General features: G+C 42.2%; 1 protein-coding gene across 1 annotated transcript in view; it reads right to left on the reverse strand.

Moving 5' to 3' along the window:
- The window catches only part of ARNT2 (aryl hydrocarbon receptor nuclear translocator 2), a 102,138-nt gene that overhangs the window by 61,165 nt on the left and 26,853 nt on the right, over nt 1–14,120 (reverse strand). Inside the window, exons 4-5 of the mRNA XM_063313965.1 lie at nt 7,622–7,835; nt 5,136–5,349 (exon numbers count right to left, since the gene is read on the reverse strand). Coding sequence (XP_063170035.1) covers nt 5,136–5,349; nt 7,622–7,835 — 428 coding nt within the window. The remainder of the gene's footprint in view (nt 1–5,135; nt 5,350–7,621; nt 7,836–14,120) is intronic.

A 14,120-nucleotide genomic window follows, 5' to 3' on the forward strand; every position in this document is an offset into this window, starting at 1 on the left:
GCAGCCATTGATTACTTACGTCCCAATGTTTTGCAAGATTCTGTTAATGTACCCTTACAACAGAGCTAGTATTCATTGCTGTGCTTCTTGTCTGGACTACCTTGAAGGGCTAACATCAATCTTGCAAGACTGAAATTATTTCTCCTCTCCTTTTACTGTCCAGAAAACTAGAGAGGGTCCCTTCTGAACACTTCCTCCACCCCCTCTTTTTCTGTGGAGTACCTTTTACATACTGGTTGTCCAGTCTGTGGCTCTTCCTCCTGCCTCCCAGGGTTATTCCCACATACCATTACAGGATCTTTGAAGAAGAGCATGATCTGGGAAAGTGCATACTAGAAAAAAGCCCACCTTGGAGTAATTCCTAGCTCTGGTAACGATGACCCAAAATCTAGGAAAGCCTGCAATTCAAAGGGTTGCTCCCTTGAAGCTCCAGATGGCCATAAAGCATCAACTGCCTGACATAGAAAGATGATTTATATGTATATCATATGGGCCTTCTAACTCCATGAACGACTAGGTTGGAAGCCACTATAGAAACTCCATATTTGGGCTTAATCCTACCTGGAATTACTTCAACTTCTTACCTATTGTACCCAAGTGGTGTTGCTTAAATGTGTTTGCTTGGCTATCCTGCCAGCAAGAATGGTTCATCCAACAAGAAAGCAGAAGATCCCCAACCAGGCTCCCAGTTTGTCATGTCCCAAGCAAACTGAAGACAGATGCCAGGATCAGAAGATGGTTTTCATTTCTGGGATGTTAGGGCAGGTCTGGCTTCAAAAGTAACAGGAAGCTCTTACTTCTTTGTTAGTTTCTGGTTTGCTGTGCCCAGCTGTTCCTAGCTTATTGCCTTCCTGAGCTGCTGGCATCAAGAGGGCTCAATTGCTTATGAATCAAAAGTTGGAATCTCGGCAATTCTGGATTATCCTTGCCTCCAGACATACAATCTTAACTAGATTCTTATCTACTAAGCCAAATGAACTTTGTTTTAGGCTTAGCAAATTGTGTGAAGCCAATTAGTTTATATAACAAACCATGGCTTGTTATTGTAAGTGAACCCAGTAAGCCCTTAGCAGACATCCTTTAAAGATAAATAACATAGTACTTTATTCCATTTTTCAAAGGACAAAACAATTTCTACATTTCTGTCTCTGAGGCTATTTATTCAAGAGTGACTCATAGTGTTAAGCCTCCTTGCATACTCTGATGTCACACATTGCTACAACGCTGTTTTGCTGATTAATTAATCTTCCATTGCACATAGACAATCTGACTCCTTCAACATCTGGATTCTCTCTGGGTGTACAAACTTAGCTGGCTAACAGCATTCCTTGCAACCGGACATCAAACTAAATCCAAGTACAGCTGTTGAAGCTATCACCATCTGCAAATCTAATGGCTTCTGAAAGACAGGTTTGTTTTCCCTTGTCTTAATCTCTGCAAACATCCTACTATTTTACAAGGCTCTGATTCCAGTATTACAGTAGGCTGCTTTTGTGTGTGTGTGTGAAGATTCCCTGCAAAACTTGTTTTCTTTAATTCAATAAAAGGCAGTTAATCAAAATGAGCTGATCCATACTCCATCACTGTTTCCATTATAATATAAGTGTATTTCCTGTTATGGCTCCTTACAAAATCGCAGTGTGAATGGGAGAATGCAATCATGTTTACATGCCAAACAAAATAAGATCCACTGAATCTGCTTAGTCATGTTTTTCAGTTACACAATAACAAAAAAGCAGCGATTGTTTCAGCCTCTGATCATCTGTTTTGCTGAAACTAACCTATCAACTATTTCTCAGAGGAGTCAATGCAAGCCACAGGCTTGATTAGGGAAGATTTCATTCCTCCCTGCCCCCCCCCAAAAAAACCACATTGTTTTCCTCCAAAAATTTAATCCAAATGACATACATTACACCCCCTAATACAAATTAGAATTCCTTTTCTTTCTCTCAAAAACAAGTGATTAAAATTAGCTTCTTACAAGTTAAAATGAATGTGACCCAGTTGAACCCTTTCTCCATGGCTGTTCTGCTTGCTTTGTAAGTGTGTGGCAGAGGTACAACACACGAAGCTATTAAGCAGATGGTCTTTAGTATAACGCTGTATTTTCCTCATTGCACTCTTTGCCTTTTGATGTGTATGCTGCGTCCTTGTACATATCCTCCCACCATATCTATGGTATGGGAATGACTGCCTATTCAAATCAATAACCAGACTCACACAGAGGTCTATCGAAATGTAATTTAATGATGAATAGTATGCAGAAACACAGGCAAAGCTGAGAATACCAAAAGCACGGGATTTCTCCCAATTAAACCACAAGAGATCCCAGACCCCTCCCCTCATTGTCAGTGCAACACCATTCCTCTGCAGGTGTTCAGACCGTTACTGGCAATCTCCGGGTATCGACCTTGGCCAGGCAAGATAGCCCAAACATGAATTCCTTTGCACTCGCACCATCTGTCTCTCTGCCTGGTATGAACTAATAGCAGCCCCCTCCCGTTCAGCATTAGCATGGGGCAATCATCACTTACCAGTCTTCCTGGCATCTCACCCACTGAGCCATCGTGCCTCTGTCCTCAGAAGTGGGATTTGAACCCACGCCTCCATTCGGAGACCAGAACTCACCTCTATGTGAGTCTGGTTATTGATTTGAATAGGAAGTCATTACACCTGCTTTAGTTCTGTAATGTATGTGGGAAAGACCTTGGGAGACAGGGCAAAGAGATGCTGTCTAGGGAACGGTCAGGTAAGAGACAGCATAGCCAGCAGCTGGATAGTGGGTGGGGCAAGAGGAAGAGACCCTCCCTAGTTTCTCAGGCTGTGATGGAGATGATGGGAGAATTGTACTTTCAGACTTGCAAGATTCTGTTAATGCAGCTTTACAATAAAGTACAATTAGCTTATCTGGTCTTGTTTCCTGTCTGGTCTACCTGGTAAGGCTGACATCAGCCTTTGATTCCTAAATGGCTTTTATACTGAATAGATGAGCATCAAACTGTTGAACTCAATCAAATATCCCTTGCTTGTGGAGAACTAGATTTTGTGGGAAAAAAACAAAGAAGGAAAAAAGGTGGGAACAGCTGGGCAGCCTGCAGTGCAGGTCTCTTTGAAGGCTTCTGTTGACCTTTTATTCTGTGCAAAAATCTGTTTACTGGGAAAGGGCCTCGGGGTAGCCAAATGATTTGCCAGGTTCAAAGTCAAGGCAGCCATATAACTCTCCCTGGGGAAAAAATCAGCTTGTTTGCTATTGTCCACCCTGCTTCTCCTTCCAAGCTTGCTAAACCATGCAAGGTTAATGCAAAACAATCCAATGGGGGGAAAAAAATAACAAACACTGTCCATTAAAAACATTTCAGTAGTTATTAAGTTCAGAGAGTCTCAAACCAGCCACAAAAACTGGCTGGAACAAAGAAGATTTAATTCCTTTTCTAAAAACCTGTGATACCAAGCCTAGGAAAGCATTGGTGGTGTTGCTGGGGGTTGGAAGAGAGAAAACTAGCAGCTCTTTTGCAGATTTTCATTCCTAGGTAGGTGAATCCAAAGCAATTTTTGAAAAAGTCTGCAAGATAACATTTCAGATAGAGAGGAAGAAGTCAAAAAGAGAGAGGGGAGGTCGTTTGACAAGGGAGGGGGGAAGCTAAATAAAGTTAGAATAAGTTCTCTTCTATTGGGGTTAGAATAAGTGTCAGAAAAAAGGATATCAGAGAGAAAGATACAACGAGGATGTCAAGGACATAGAATAGTCAACTGAGAGCTTTAGAAAGAAGGGAGTGTCAGGAAGAGAGAAAGGGAAAAAAAGTATAAGAAAAATGAGGTAAGAGATAAAGGGAAAGAGAAGGGGATGTCAGACAGAAAAAATACAGTGTCAGAGAAAAACAGAAAAGAAAGAGGGTACCAGAGGGGAAAACAGAGACAATCTATTATTATCTTTTTGAGCCCTTGTAAAATTTCAAGCAAGAAATTATTGCAACAGAAGCAGATAAAAGGCCTTCAGAAAAACACAGTACATTCAGGGTCAGCTTTCATAAAGGAAAGGAAGTCAAACCCATAAACACCACAGAGAGTCCTGAAAAAGAAAAGAAAAAAAAATGCATGAAACAGACAGATACTCCCCCCACCCCTTGCAATCAGCTTAGATGGAAATTCAGCAGCACAGCCAAGTGGCAAGAGAAGCTATGGCCAAAATGAAGTTGAGACAGTGGCTCAAAGAAAAAAAAAAGGCAACAGTGATAAACTACCTAGATCAGCACTGCACTGCCAGCACAAATAATCTTTGCTTCCCTTTGTTCTCACCGACATGCATTTCACCCAAAACCACAGTAGACTGTTCCCAGTTGCCCAAGTTTCTCTTATGTGTATTCAAAACTTACATGCTATACACTCTGTGTTGTCATAACCAAACACAACCTATTTAACACTGGGAAAAAGTGTTACATCAGCACAGATGGAGATTAATTTTAGATGGTGCACCAAAACACAAGCAACAACCCCAAAGATCCAAACACAATAGAGGGAGAGGATAAATCAGAAAGGAGCTGACCCAACAAATGTTCACTTGAAGAAAACAGTGAAAAACTGGGAGAAACACAAGCGATGGTGGAAGGGGAGATGAAAAATATACACAGATGCAATTATTTTTAATTAATTAATGGAATGGGTTATGTTCTTGCTGTTATTTTTCTTGCACCAATGTGCCCTTTCCCCCCCCAAATCAGTATGTGGCCCACAACCTTGGACATGCTACCTTAAGTCTCCTTATCTTCAAATGACTTGTATCTGAGGGGATATCTATACCAGTGTTTCTCAACCTTGACCACTTGAAGATGTGTGGACTTCAACTCCCAGAATTCCCCAGCCAGCATACTGGCTGGGGAATTCTGGGAGTTGAAGTCCACACATCTTCAAGCGGCCAAGGTTGAGAAACACTGATCTATACAGTAGCTCAAGCCATTAGGATAGGCTTCTCCAACTTGGAGCCCTCCACATACAATGAGACTGCAGATCCCAGAATTCCTCAAATGCTGAGAATTTTGGGAGTTGCCGTCCCAACACATCTGAGAGGAATCAGGACAGGGAAGCGTGCATTAGGATGTCCCCCGCAAGTGAAGCGAAGCTGTTCAAGAGACACTGACCAGTCATGGAGTTTTCAGATGTACAGAGCTGCTCCCTCAGTTTTTCCACGTCATCAGGGTGAACCTGCTCGTACAGAGTGCTGCCAAACCACTCCGACTGGGGCTGGTTCAGGACTGGCGTAACCGAGTCTGAGACGTAGATCACACGGCCTGTTTCAGCAGCCACCACAAAGAGAAAACCATCGGCCGCTTCAAGGATAAGGTGTTTCAGTTCCTTGATAAGAGAAGGAACACAAGCATTTAAGAAACAGAGCACCCCGTTGCTAAAGCCCTTTATAGATAGGACATACTGTGTTGTCATTATTATTTTATAGCACTTTCCATTTTTGCTCATACGTTCCTCTCTTTTTGTTTCAGAATATATGTCTTAAAACTGCATGTGTCTCTGTGTCTCAGTATTATTCGTTGTATTTTGTCGATCTTCTTTGTTACCCACGTATCTTGCTTCCCCCCTTTCAGGGAGAGATGGGCGGCGATAGAAATTTGAAAAACAAACAAACAAACAAACAAATAAAACACATGTTTCGACATTTGCTAAGCAATTAGCTGCCAGGCCTGGTGACTGCCATTCTTGCTCCTCAATCGTTTCCCAGAATGCTACCCCATTCAGGGCATTCTGGGTGAATAAAACAGCAGCTGCCATATTAAGGCTGAAAAGAAATGAACTCTCTTACCACCGTTTCCTTCTCCAAAAGATACGTCACCATTCTTGCCTCTGAGCTTTAATTACAGAAGAAATTTACATGGATCAAAATGCATTTAATACATTTCAGTTTGTACAGCTTGGTGTGCGTAGAACACCGTTTGCACATTGAAGGCACTTTGGATAGAATTGCACTGTATTTCAGCCTTTCTTTCAACAGCCCCAGACCTTCCTGGATATGGTCAATGACTTTCATTCTTTTTGTACTGAAGACTTGAGATTGAGAAAGGGCAGCCAAGGTTGGATGTAATGCTCAGCAGAAGGATCACACAGCACACCAGCAGCCAAGTCCTCCTTTAGCTACCTCCTCCTCCCATGCAGCCACCCAATCACAAGTGTGTTTCTGTTCCAAACTAACTATGATTTGTTGGCCATTCCTTATTGCTCTAAACTTTAGCAAACACAGATCACTACTTCTCTCACACCCATGTGGTCTTTTCCTACTGTCTGGATCTACAGAACAAGTAATAATTCAAGCCCACTAAATCACTCATGGGCAGGGTTCGCACAATACTTCAAGTCCTGGTTAACAAAGCAAAAGTTGTGTTCACATAGCATACAATGCCCAAGTAAATCACATCAGGGCTAAGGCAGTGGCTGGGTTCCTAAAACACAATGAATCATTGACTACTCAAGTCCCTTGTTAGCCTAAAGTAGTATGTTATATGGACCACAAACAATATGGATGGATGGATGGATGGATATGTGTATGTCTGTGTGTGTAGCAAAAAAAAGAAGTTAACTATCCATAAATACTTTTAGGCAACAGTTCGACTATAATATAACACAAAGACAGTAAATGTCAGAGATAAGCATGAGCCAATATTTCTCAGGGCAGAGATGTCAGTTACATCATCAACCATTCAGCTCCAAGGCCATGAAGCACAGGGCAGAGAGACTGGTGAAACATGTGAAAGGTGGAAGAAAGCAACAAGCCATGGATATAAGGGTGAACTGCACCTTCACAATCAACAATTCAATGTGACTTTGTTCTAGTTCACAATAAAATTCTTACCTTGCCACACTATGTCATGTGGCTAAGAGATTTCAGCCTGAAATTGGCCTTTCAATTTTCTCAAGTTTTTATTTTTACACATGTTGAAGGATACTGGCGCTATTGTTTTTTCATCCTCTGTCATTCTGCAGCCTCTGTGGCTGCCTTGTTTTTCAGTGTGATTCTTTATCAACTTTTCCTTGGGACAGAATGGAAGGGTGGGAAGCAAAGATGATGTAGAAGGGATAAGGAATGGCCTTGAAGGACAGGAGGAAGAGCCGCTACCAAGGCAATGGTCAGACAAGTGGGGCTTGAGCCTGTTCCAAGAAAGTAATGTAAGGAAGTGTCTCTAGATCACTTGTAGATGAAATGAGGGAGGGGGAAGCCCATTCAGGCTTGCAAGATTCTGTTCCTATAGCCATTACAGCAAAAGCACCCTGACCTATATGGCATTGGTTTCTTAGTCTGGTCTACCTTGTTAGACTGACAGATGAATGCAGACCTCCAGAAAGCAGATTGTACAAGGAAAGACAGGACATTCTCTCACACTTTTAAGCTACCTCGTATACAAGAAAAACCCAAACCCCAACATCCTCATCAAGAGAACGCCGTCAAAATATTCTCCCTTGGAAGAAATGCCTGCCATCAAACGGAGAAAGATCTCAAGATAGATGGAAGAAATTTCCAGCACAGGACTAGCTGCCATCCAGCCTCACTGTAACATGTCAAAATTTGCCCATTTCTCCAGCCCCTGCAAGTTGGTCTACAGCCTTTTACAAAGCCACCCACCTGCTCAGTTAGGAAAGAAGGCTTATATGCTCCATCGGTAGATTTGTTCCCAGTGCCCCTCATGGACTTCATGTGAGACACTGCCATGCGTAGGATGGTCAGCTTGTCGGGTTTGCGCGCCAAGGCGCTGCAGGTGGGCACCATGTCAGAGAGCTCGGTGATGTACTGGGTCATCTTGTTCCTCCTGCGTCTCTCGATCTCACTATGGTTCTCCCTAAGCACACATGAGAAGGAGCAAACCGAGAGAGAAAGCGAGATGCTGTCGGTAAAAGATGCAGTGCTTGGAAATCGGTACAGCAGATCCAGATGGGCTCAGAGGGGTTGCACCATGCCCAAGCATCCCAGAGACTTGAAATGCAAGGACCATGGGAGAGGGCCATTTTTAGTGGCTCTCATACATTGATAGGGTTAGGTAAGCTGACAGACTAGACAGGCTTATCTGGGAGTATATCCAGTTGCACCCAGTAGTTCGTATTTCCCAGTTTGTATCCATAAGACTGTGCTGTAAATGGGTCCCAGTCTATAGGGATGCTGGATTATGGTTAGAGATAGCAAGGCCTGGGGGGAAACAGAAACGTTGGGTGAACACCCAAACTTTTAACAACCTTGCTCCCCAGGTCCTTCTTGAGAGATACAAAAATCTGAGCAATGTCAAAGCCACGATAAAATCCACCCCAGTCTGCCACATCTTTATAATCAGGTTGGTCATTTCTGCTTACAGCCCAGAAGTGGGCCAGCCCCTCCCTCTGCCAACCATAACATTATCCCAGTTCCTCTCACCCATTCCTGTGCAAAGAAGCGATGCACTTTCAATGTCAGCATCCACTTTGGACAGTGGGTGTCCAATTTCCACCCAGAGGGACTATGGGGGCTAGAAGAGGGGAGCCTATCTCTGTAGATATCAGATCTACCAAACCCTCTGCTCCCCTGAATCCCTGCTGTTTGCAACCACTGATTCTGTCATGCCATTTTGGTAGGAAACAATATTTTGCATTTCTTGTCTAGAGGCACTAAAGTTCACAGCCAAGGTAAACATATGTCTTGTTTTTCCCCTGCTTCGAAAATTAGGTCACCTACCCCATATGTGACTTTTTAACGGGCACAAGAGCACACATGGAACCCCCCTGCCCACAAAACCTGAAGTTGCAATGGGGGAAGCAGATCCACACTCCGATTTCTTGGCATGGGCAGATCTCCCTCCTCCACTGAAATGAAACAGGTAGGTCTTGGCAAGCCGGGGAGTTTCATGCATGCATTGAAATAGGTAGGATTTATCTGCACCAGGGCAACAAATTTGTATCTTGAGGAAGTGAAGCAATAAGGAACATCAGAATTCCAAAACTAGGAAGAAAAGCTTGGAGAACAAGGAAAACAGAACCATTCCCACCTTTTGAACAAACTTAATAGAACTACAGATATTTCAGTAGGTTTCTCAGTGAAAAGTTACAAAGTTTCATAAATCTTATTTATAAAGCACTATGTTGTATATAACAACAATAGCAACAATAATAGCAATAGCAGCCTAGGCAACCCAGATTCTGCTCCAAGAATAGAATTCTGCAATGTGTATAAATGGGTGTTTGGATGAATTTATTTACATTTTGTTCCAGTTTTACTCATACAAAAGCGAGTAAGAATATCTATTCTCCATACATACATATACTTCCAAGTGTATTTGCACAAGCAGTAAGTCTGAAACTTTTAGCGGGGTTGTGGACTGGGGAGAGAAATTCTTGGCAAGTTCATTGCTATACCTAGTTTCAGACTCTGCATTTCCCGTGTTGCTTCATCTAACACAGCCCTTACAATTTAGGTTGCTTCGATATACAGTATCCCTGCCTTCTCTCTCAACACAACCAACTTCTAAAACAGACAGAGAGTTTGCATACCTAAAGCTGATTCCCCATTTCCAAGTCTTCCTCTACCAAAGCATGGAAGACAACGGAAATGAATAGGGAAGGAGGAGGGAAGTGTGATCTGGACATGATCAGAGTGGCCAGGGTAGTCAGCAGAGCAATGTTCTGCATCCAAAAATGAATGTTGCCATGAGGCAACAGATTAATATAGAACATGATAACTCGTCTGTTTTCGAATAAATTGCTTGTTTTTCACCAAGGGCCTGGGTCCCAAAAGGCCATCCGAATGTAACTTCCTTAAACTCCATGCCCTACCTGGTTCTATTTTATCAAGAGATTAATTTTATAACTATATCCCCAGGAAGATAGCTTGCTTTGAGGCAAAGTTCCAGCCTGGAGCAAAGACTGCATCGCTTTTAGAAAATAAAAGTGAGAACGAAGCTGTAGCCTTGGATTCTCTTTAGGACCATATCCAGGGAGAAAGAGAAAGAGAAAGAAAAATAAACTGAGAATAGAAAGAATATTCTAGGAGGCTGCAGGGTGCAGTGCAAAGCAACCTCCCCAGGCAGATATTTTGTAAGTGCAGCCACAAGATGTTCCTAAAATTCCAAATTACTCACCAGCCCCCATGATTGGGGATTCCTGACATAGGGTTTATGCATTATACAATGGTTCCATGTGTGCAGGTGTATCTGGATGAGAGAAGGCGATGGCACTCCCAGGTGTCCCTGGATATGTGAATGCATATGAGAAACTTCCATTTTCTGTGAGCCATTTGCAACACAGGACCTCTTGCCCGCTTTCATTATATCCAAGTATTCAGCAATACCTCAAGGGTAAGGAAATCAGACAATAAAGCCATCATGATATATTGCCTCTCAGGCCAATCCATAGCATGGACTTCCAAGAAACCACTGTGCTACCTCTAAGAAGAGCCAGGGAAGGTGGTGCAGCTAAACCAGGTGGACAAGAAGCTATACTACGATAATTTCAGCTCTCCTTAGAGTGAAGACAAACACCAGCACTTCCAAAGCATTTGATGGGGTCTCCCCTAACACTTAAAATTCATTTATCAATGAAGATCTCAATCAGGTCCTTTTCCAGTGTTCCTGCTTCAAGATAATAAGCTGGTAAGGCAGCCTTCTCTGTAGCAGCCCCTGGTCGTACAGTTCCTTCCCCAAACAAGTCTGCCTGGCACCAACATTGTTATCTTCCTCCCAAACAACTAAACCTGTCCCTGTTCACCCAAAATTTTAGCAACACTTACTTATTTACTGACTGACCCTGTTTATATTCAGTGGCTGGGGTCATACATCACTGCCAACAAGATGATGGTTTAGGATGATGTGTAAACTCAATCATATCTGCTCTGTAGTCTTTCCCAACCAGTGAACTCATTTTTAGATTGTTTTTACTGTGACAAACATAGGACACTGCTGTACATCAGGTCAGTCTCTTTATTCTTCCAGACTGGTTGAGATTCTCTAGGTTCTCAAGCAGGTAGCTCAGTTCCTGTTACCTGCTTCTCTAAAAGAAAGGGAGATTACAACAATCTTCTGCAGTAAGTTACGTCCCTTCTTTTGAAACTGTAAGATCACTTTGAAAGCTTCTGTACTGCAGAAAGGGGATGACCTTCAAGCTCCATCACTCTTTACAGGGTTACATTCACACAACACGCTAATAAGCCAGTCAACACCGAGCAGGTACCTTTTCACAACAGGCAAGGTTAGCTTTAACCTTGATTCGTTTTTTCTGGCTTAGTGTGTTGTACCAACCCAAGCCAATTTGTTTGGCCCATGATTGAATACAAAAATAGGTTAATTAAATAAGCAAATTAAGTGGGCTGTGTGAATGCAACCTAGTATTTTTATATGGATGAGAAGGAATATCTCCAATCATTGGTTTGGACTGCATTTAATTTTCATCCAAATCAAGTCCAACAAGTTAGTGTGTTGTACCATCCTTTCTATTCATTTCACAGTATTCCACTTCTAAGGGGAGGTAGATCTACTTGCCTCTGTAACAAGGATGCCTTGCTTTGAATTTACAACATCTTTCCACAGCTGCCTCTTGCTGATGGTATCTCCTGTCTCACCATTCTTTTCTGGATCAGCCATTATTCTGACCACCCCAAAAGAAAACTAACTCCTTAGACTGAAAGACAAATGGCTGACTGGCTTTGTTCTTGTTTATCTTAGGATTATCCCCCCCTTTTTTCTCAACGCCTACCTGGTGTATTTTTCTTTATCAACAGAGATTTGATCATCATACCTGCAAAGGAGAAAAAGAAAACATGACCATAACATAGCTAATAACAAGAATTAGGATGAGAAAAACATATTGAAAGTATTAGCAAATGTCTTATAATTCCCAGCCAGTTGGGATAGGCAACAAGGTGGTCTCCAAGGTTTTTGGCCACCAACTTAGACAATATGACCAGTAGCAAAAGTTTTGGCAAATTAATATATAAACCATCTGGAGAATATCAGATTTTGTATCTTTAGTTTAGGTGTACAGTATCTGCATGAGATTGCTTGATCCTCAAGGTTCCTATAGTCTTCCGCGTCTGGCTTCACCCAGACTCTTACTCCAACTTGAAAGCCAGAAGGCAAAGACTGAAGGACACAGCTCCTGGATCAGCTGTTTTTATTGCAGATACTAGAAAAGCCATAATTAGAGCAGAAAACCAGCAACTGCCAATTTTAAGTCCCAAGCCACAGGTCCAGCAGTCCAGAGGTGCAACCCTCACATTTGTTTTCTCTGCCTGGGTACCCTAACAGGCTGAAAGAGGTAATTTCTCAGTGAGAATGACAGTTGAGAACACTGCATCGTTATTATAATGGACCTGTCTGTCTCATGCTCTTTGTGTCTGGCTTTGGGCCTTCGAGACCTCAAAATCCCTTTCCTCTACCATAGCATCAAGGACACCAAAAGCTCTTGCTTCCTATTTCAAACTAAGAACAGCTTTGTTACATTTTAACTTGGAGCACTGTGGCTTATTTAAACCAGAGATGTATGATCTTTTTCAAGCCAAAGGCCAAGCTTGGTTTTGAGTAGTATTCTAGGGGCTACATTCCAAATATTGGGCAGGGCAAGGACAGAAAACAACATTGCAGTTTATTAAAACTAATGAGGTACAAATGTATACCACTCTCTCCATGTGTTCAATCACTTCCCCCTTTTGACAAATTCAAAATTACAATTCTCATTTTTTTTTTGCTTGCATTATGCAGTTTTCTGCTTTCAACGTTTTGTTGACCACTGAATGCTGAAATAAAGTTAAAAAGAAAAAGACCACTTTTGGCAGCTGCTTGAGAGCGTCTTGGGGAAATAGCCAAGATTTTAGATGGCCATGCACATCCCTGTGACCACAGATTATGCCCTGAATTTAAATGGGTCATGAACTAGTCAGAATTACAAAGCAGGGCATGAACCTCTCAATGGAATAAACGATACTTTAAACATAGTTTTGCTGTACTTGGAGGAAATGGGGAATGGTGGTGAGTTTAAAAGCAGAAGCTCCTTAAGCTTCTTGCAGCAGTATCAGGAAAAGGAGAGGAAAATGCAAAGAATCAACATTTGTCTTGGCTCACAACCAGGCCTTTGGTGAGGGAGAGTGAGACCCCTCGCTTCATTCCATCTGGTCTGTTGTGGTCGCCATCTTTTATCTTCTATTGATTTTATTGTAATTTCTTTGTTTGATTGCTGTGAGCCAGCCAGGATTGTTGGGAGTTGGGTGGCATGCAAGTTTAAATAACAACAACACCACACTAGGGTTCACCTATTACATCTCAGCAGGTTCAGTAATGCACTGTTTTAGCTTGCTGACAGTTACCCCACTTTATGCTTTATGCAGAAGCATAAAGAATCACAGAATGAATGAGTTGGAAGGAACCTCCAATCTACAAAAACCCCTTCTCACTCCAGGAATGTAGTAAACCAACACTGACAAGTGGCCTTAGTCTCCTCTTGTGGGGCAAAGTGTCTGAGAAAATCTCTTCTTTCAAAACAATTAAGGTAGGCCACGAAGCTGCATTTAGATTCAAGCAATGAGCAATGCAAAACCTTGAGTTTGAAATCCATCAGAGGCTGTTTTCATTGCACCTACAATATGTCAAACTGATGGAAGGAGATCCAGGGAACGCATGCATATAAATACCGCATTGTAATTCCATTGTTTTCAAGCAGAGCTCCTGTCCCAGGTGGTGCAAGGGCAGAGCAATAAAACAGCAGTAATAAAAGGTATGGGAGTTTGCCACAGTATAGGCGGAGGGAGGGTGGTCATCCTGATTCATTTCTGGGAAGGGCCCAGTACACTACAGTGCTGTGATTTGCCCACCTATAGGAATATTATTCTTGTATTCATTCCATTCTACCTTGAACTCCTCCATCTTGGAGCTGAAACAAGAGCATAAATTTTCTTTTTAAAAATGGAATATTAAAAAATAGAGTTGCAGGTAAGTCCAGCTCAATTACTAGTAACTTCACAGAAAATTCCTTGTACTCTGGTTCACACCAATACCCAAAGCAGTTTGCTTCTGCCTTCTCCTGAAACTCCCTGATGTCTCCCATCCAAATCTTAATCAGATCCAATAGGCTGATCAGCTAAAGAAAATGCCTCTGGTTAATAAAGCAGCACACAG

This window comes from Candoia aspera, chromosome 13 (genome assembly GCF_035149785.1).
Source record: "Candoia aspera isolate rCanAsp1 chromosome 13, rCanAsp1.hap2, whole genome shotgun sequence".
Lineage (NCBI taxonomy): Eukaryota > Metazoa > Chordata > Lepidosauria > Squamata > Boidae > Candoia > Candoia aspera.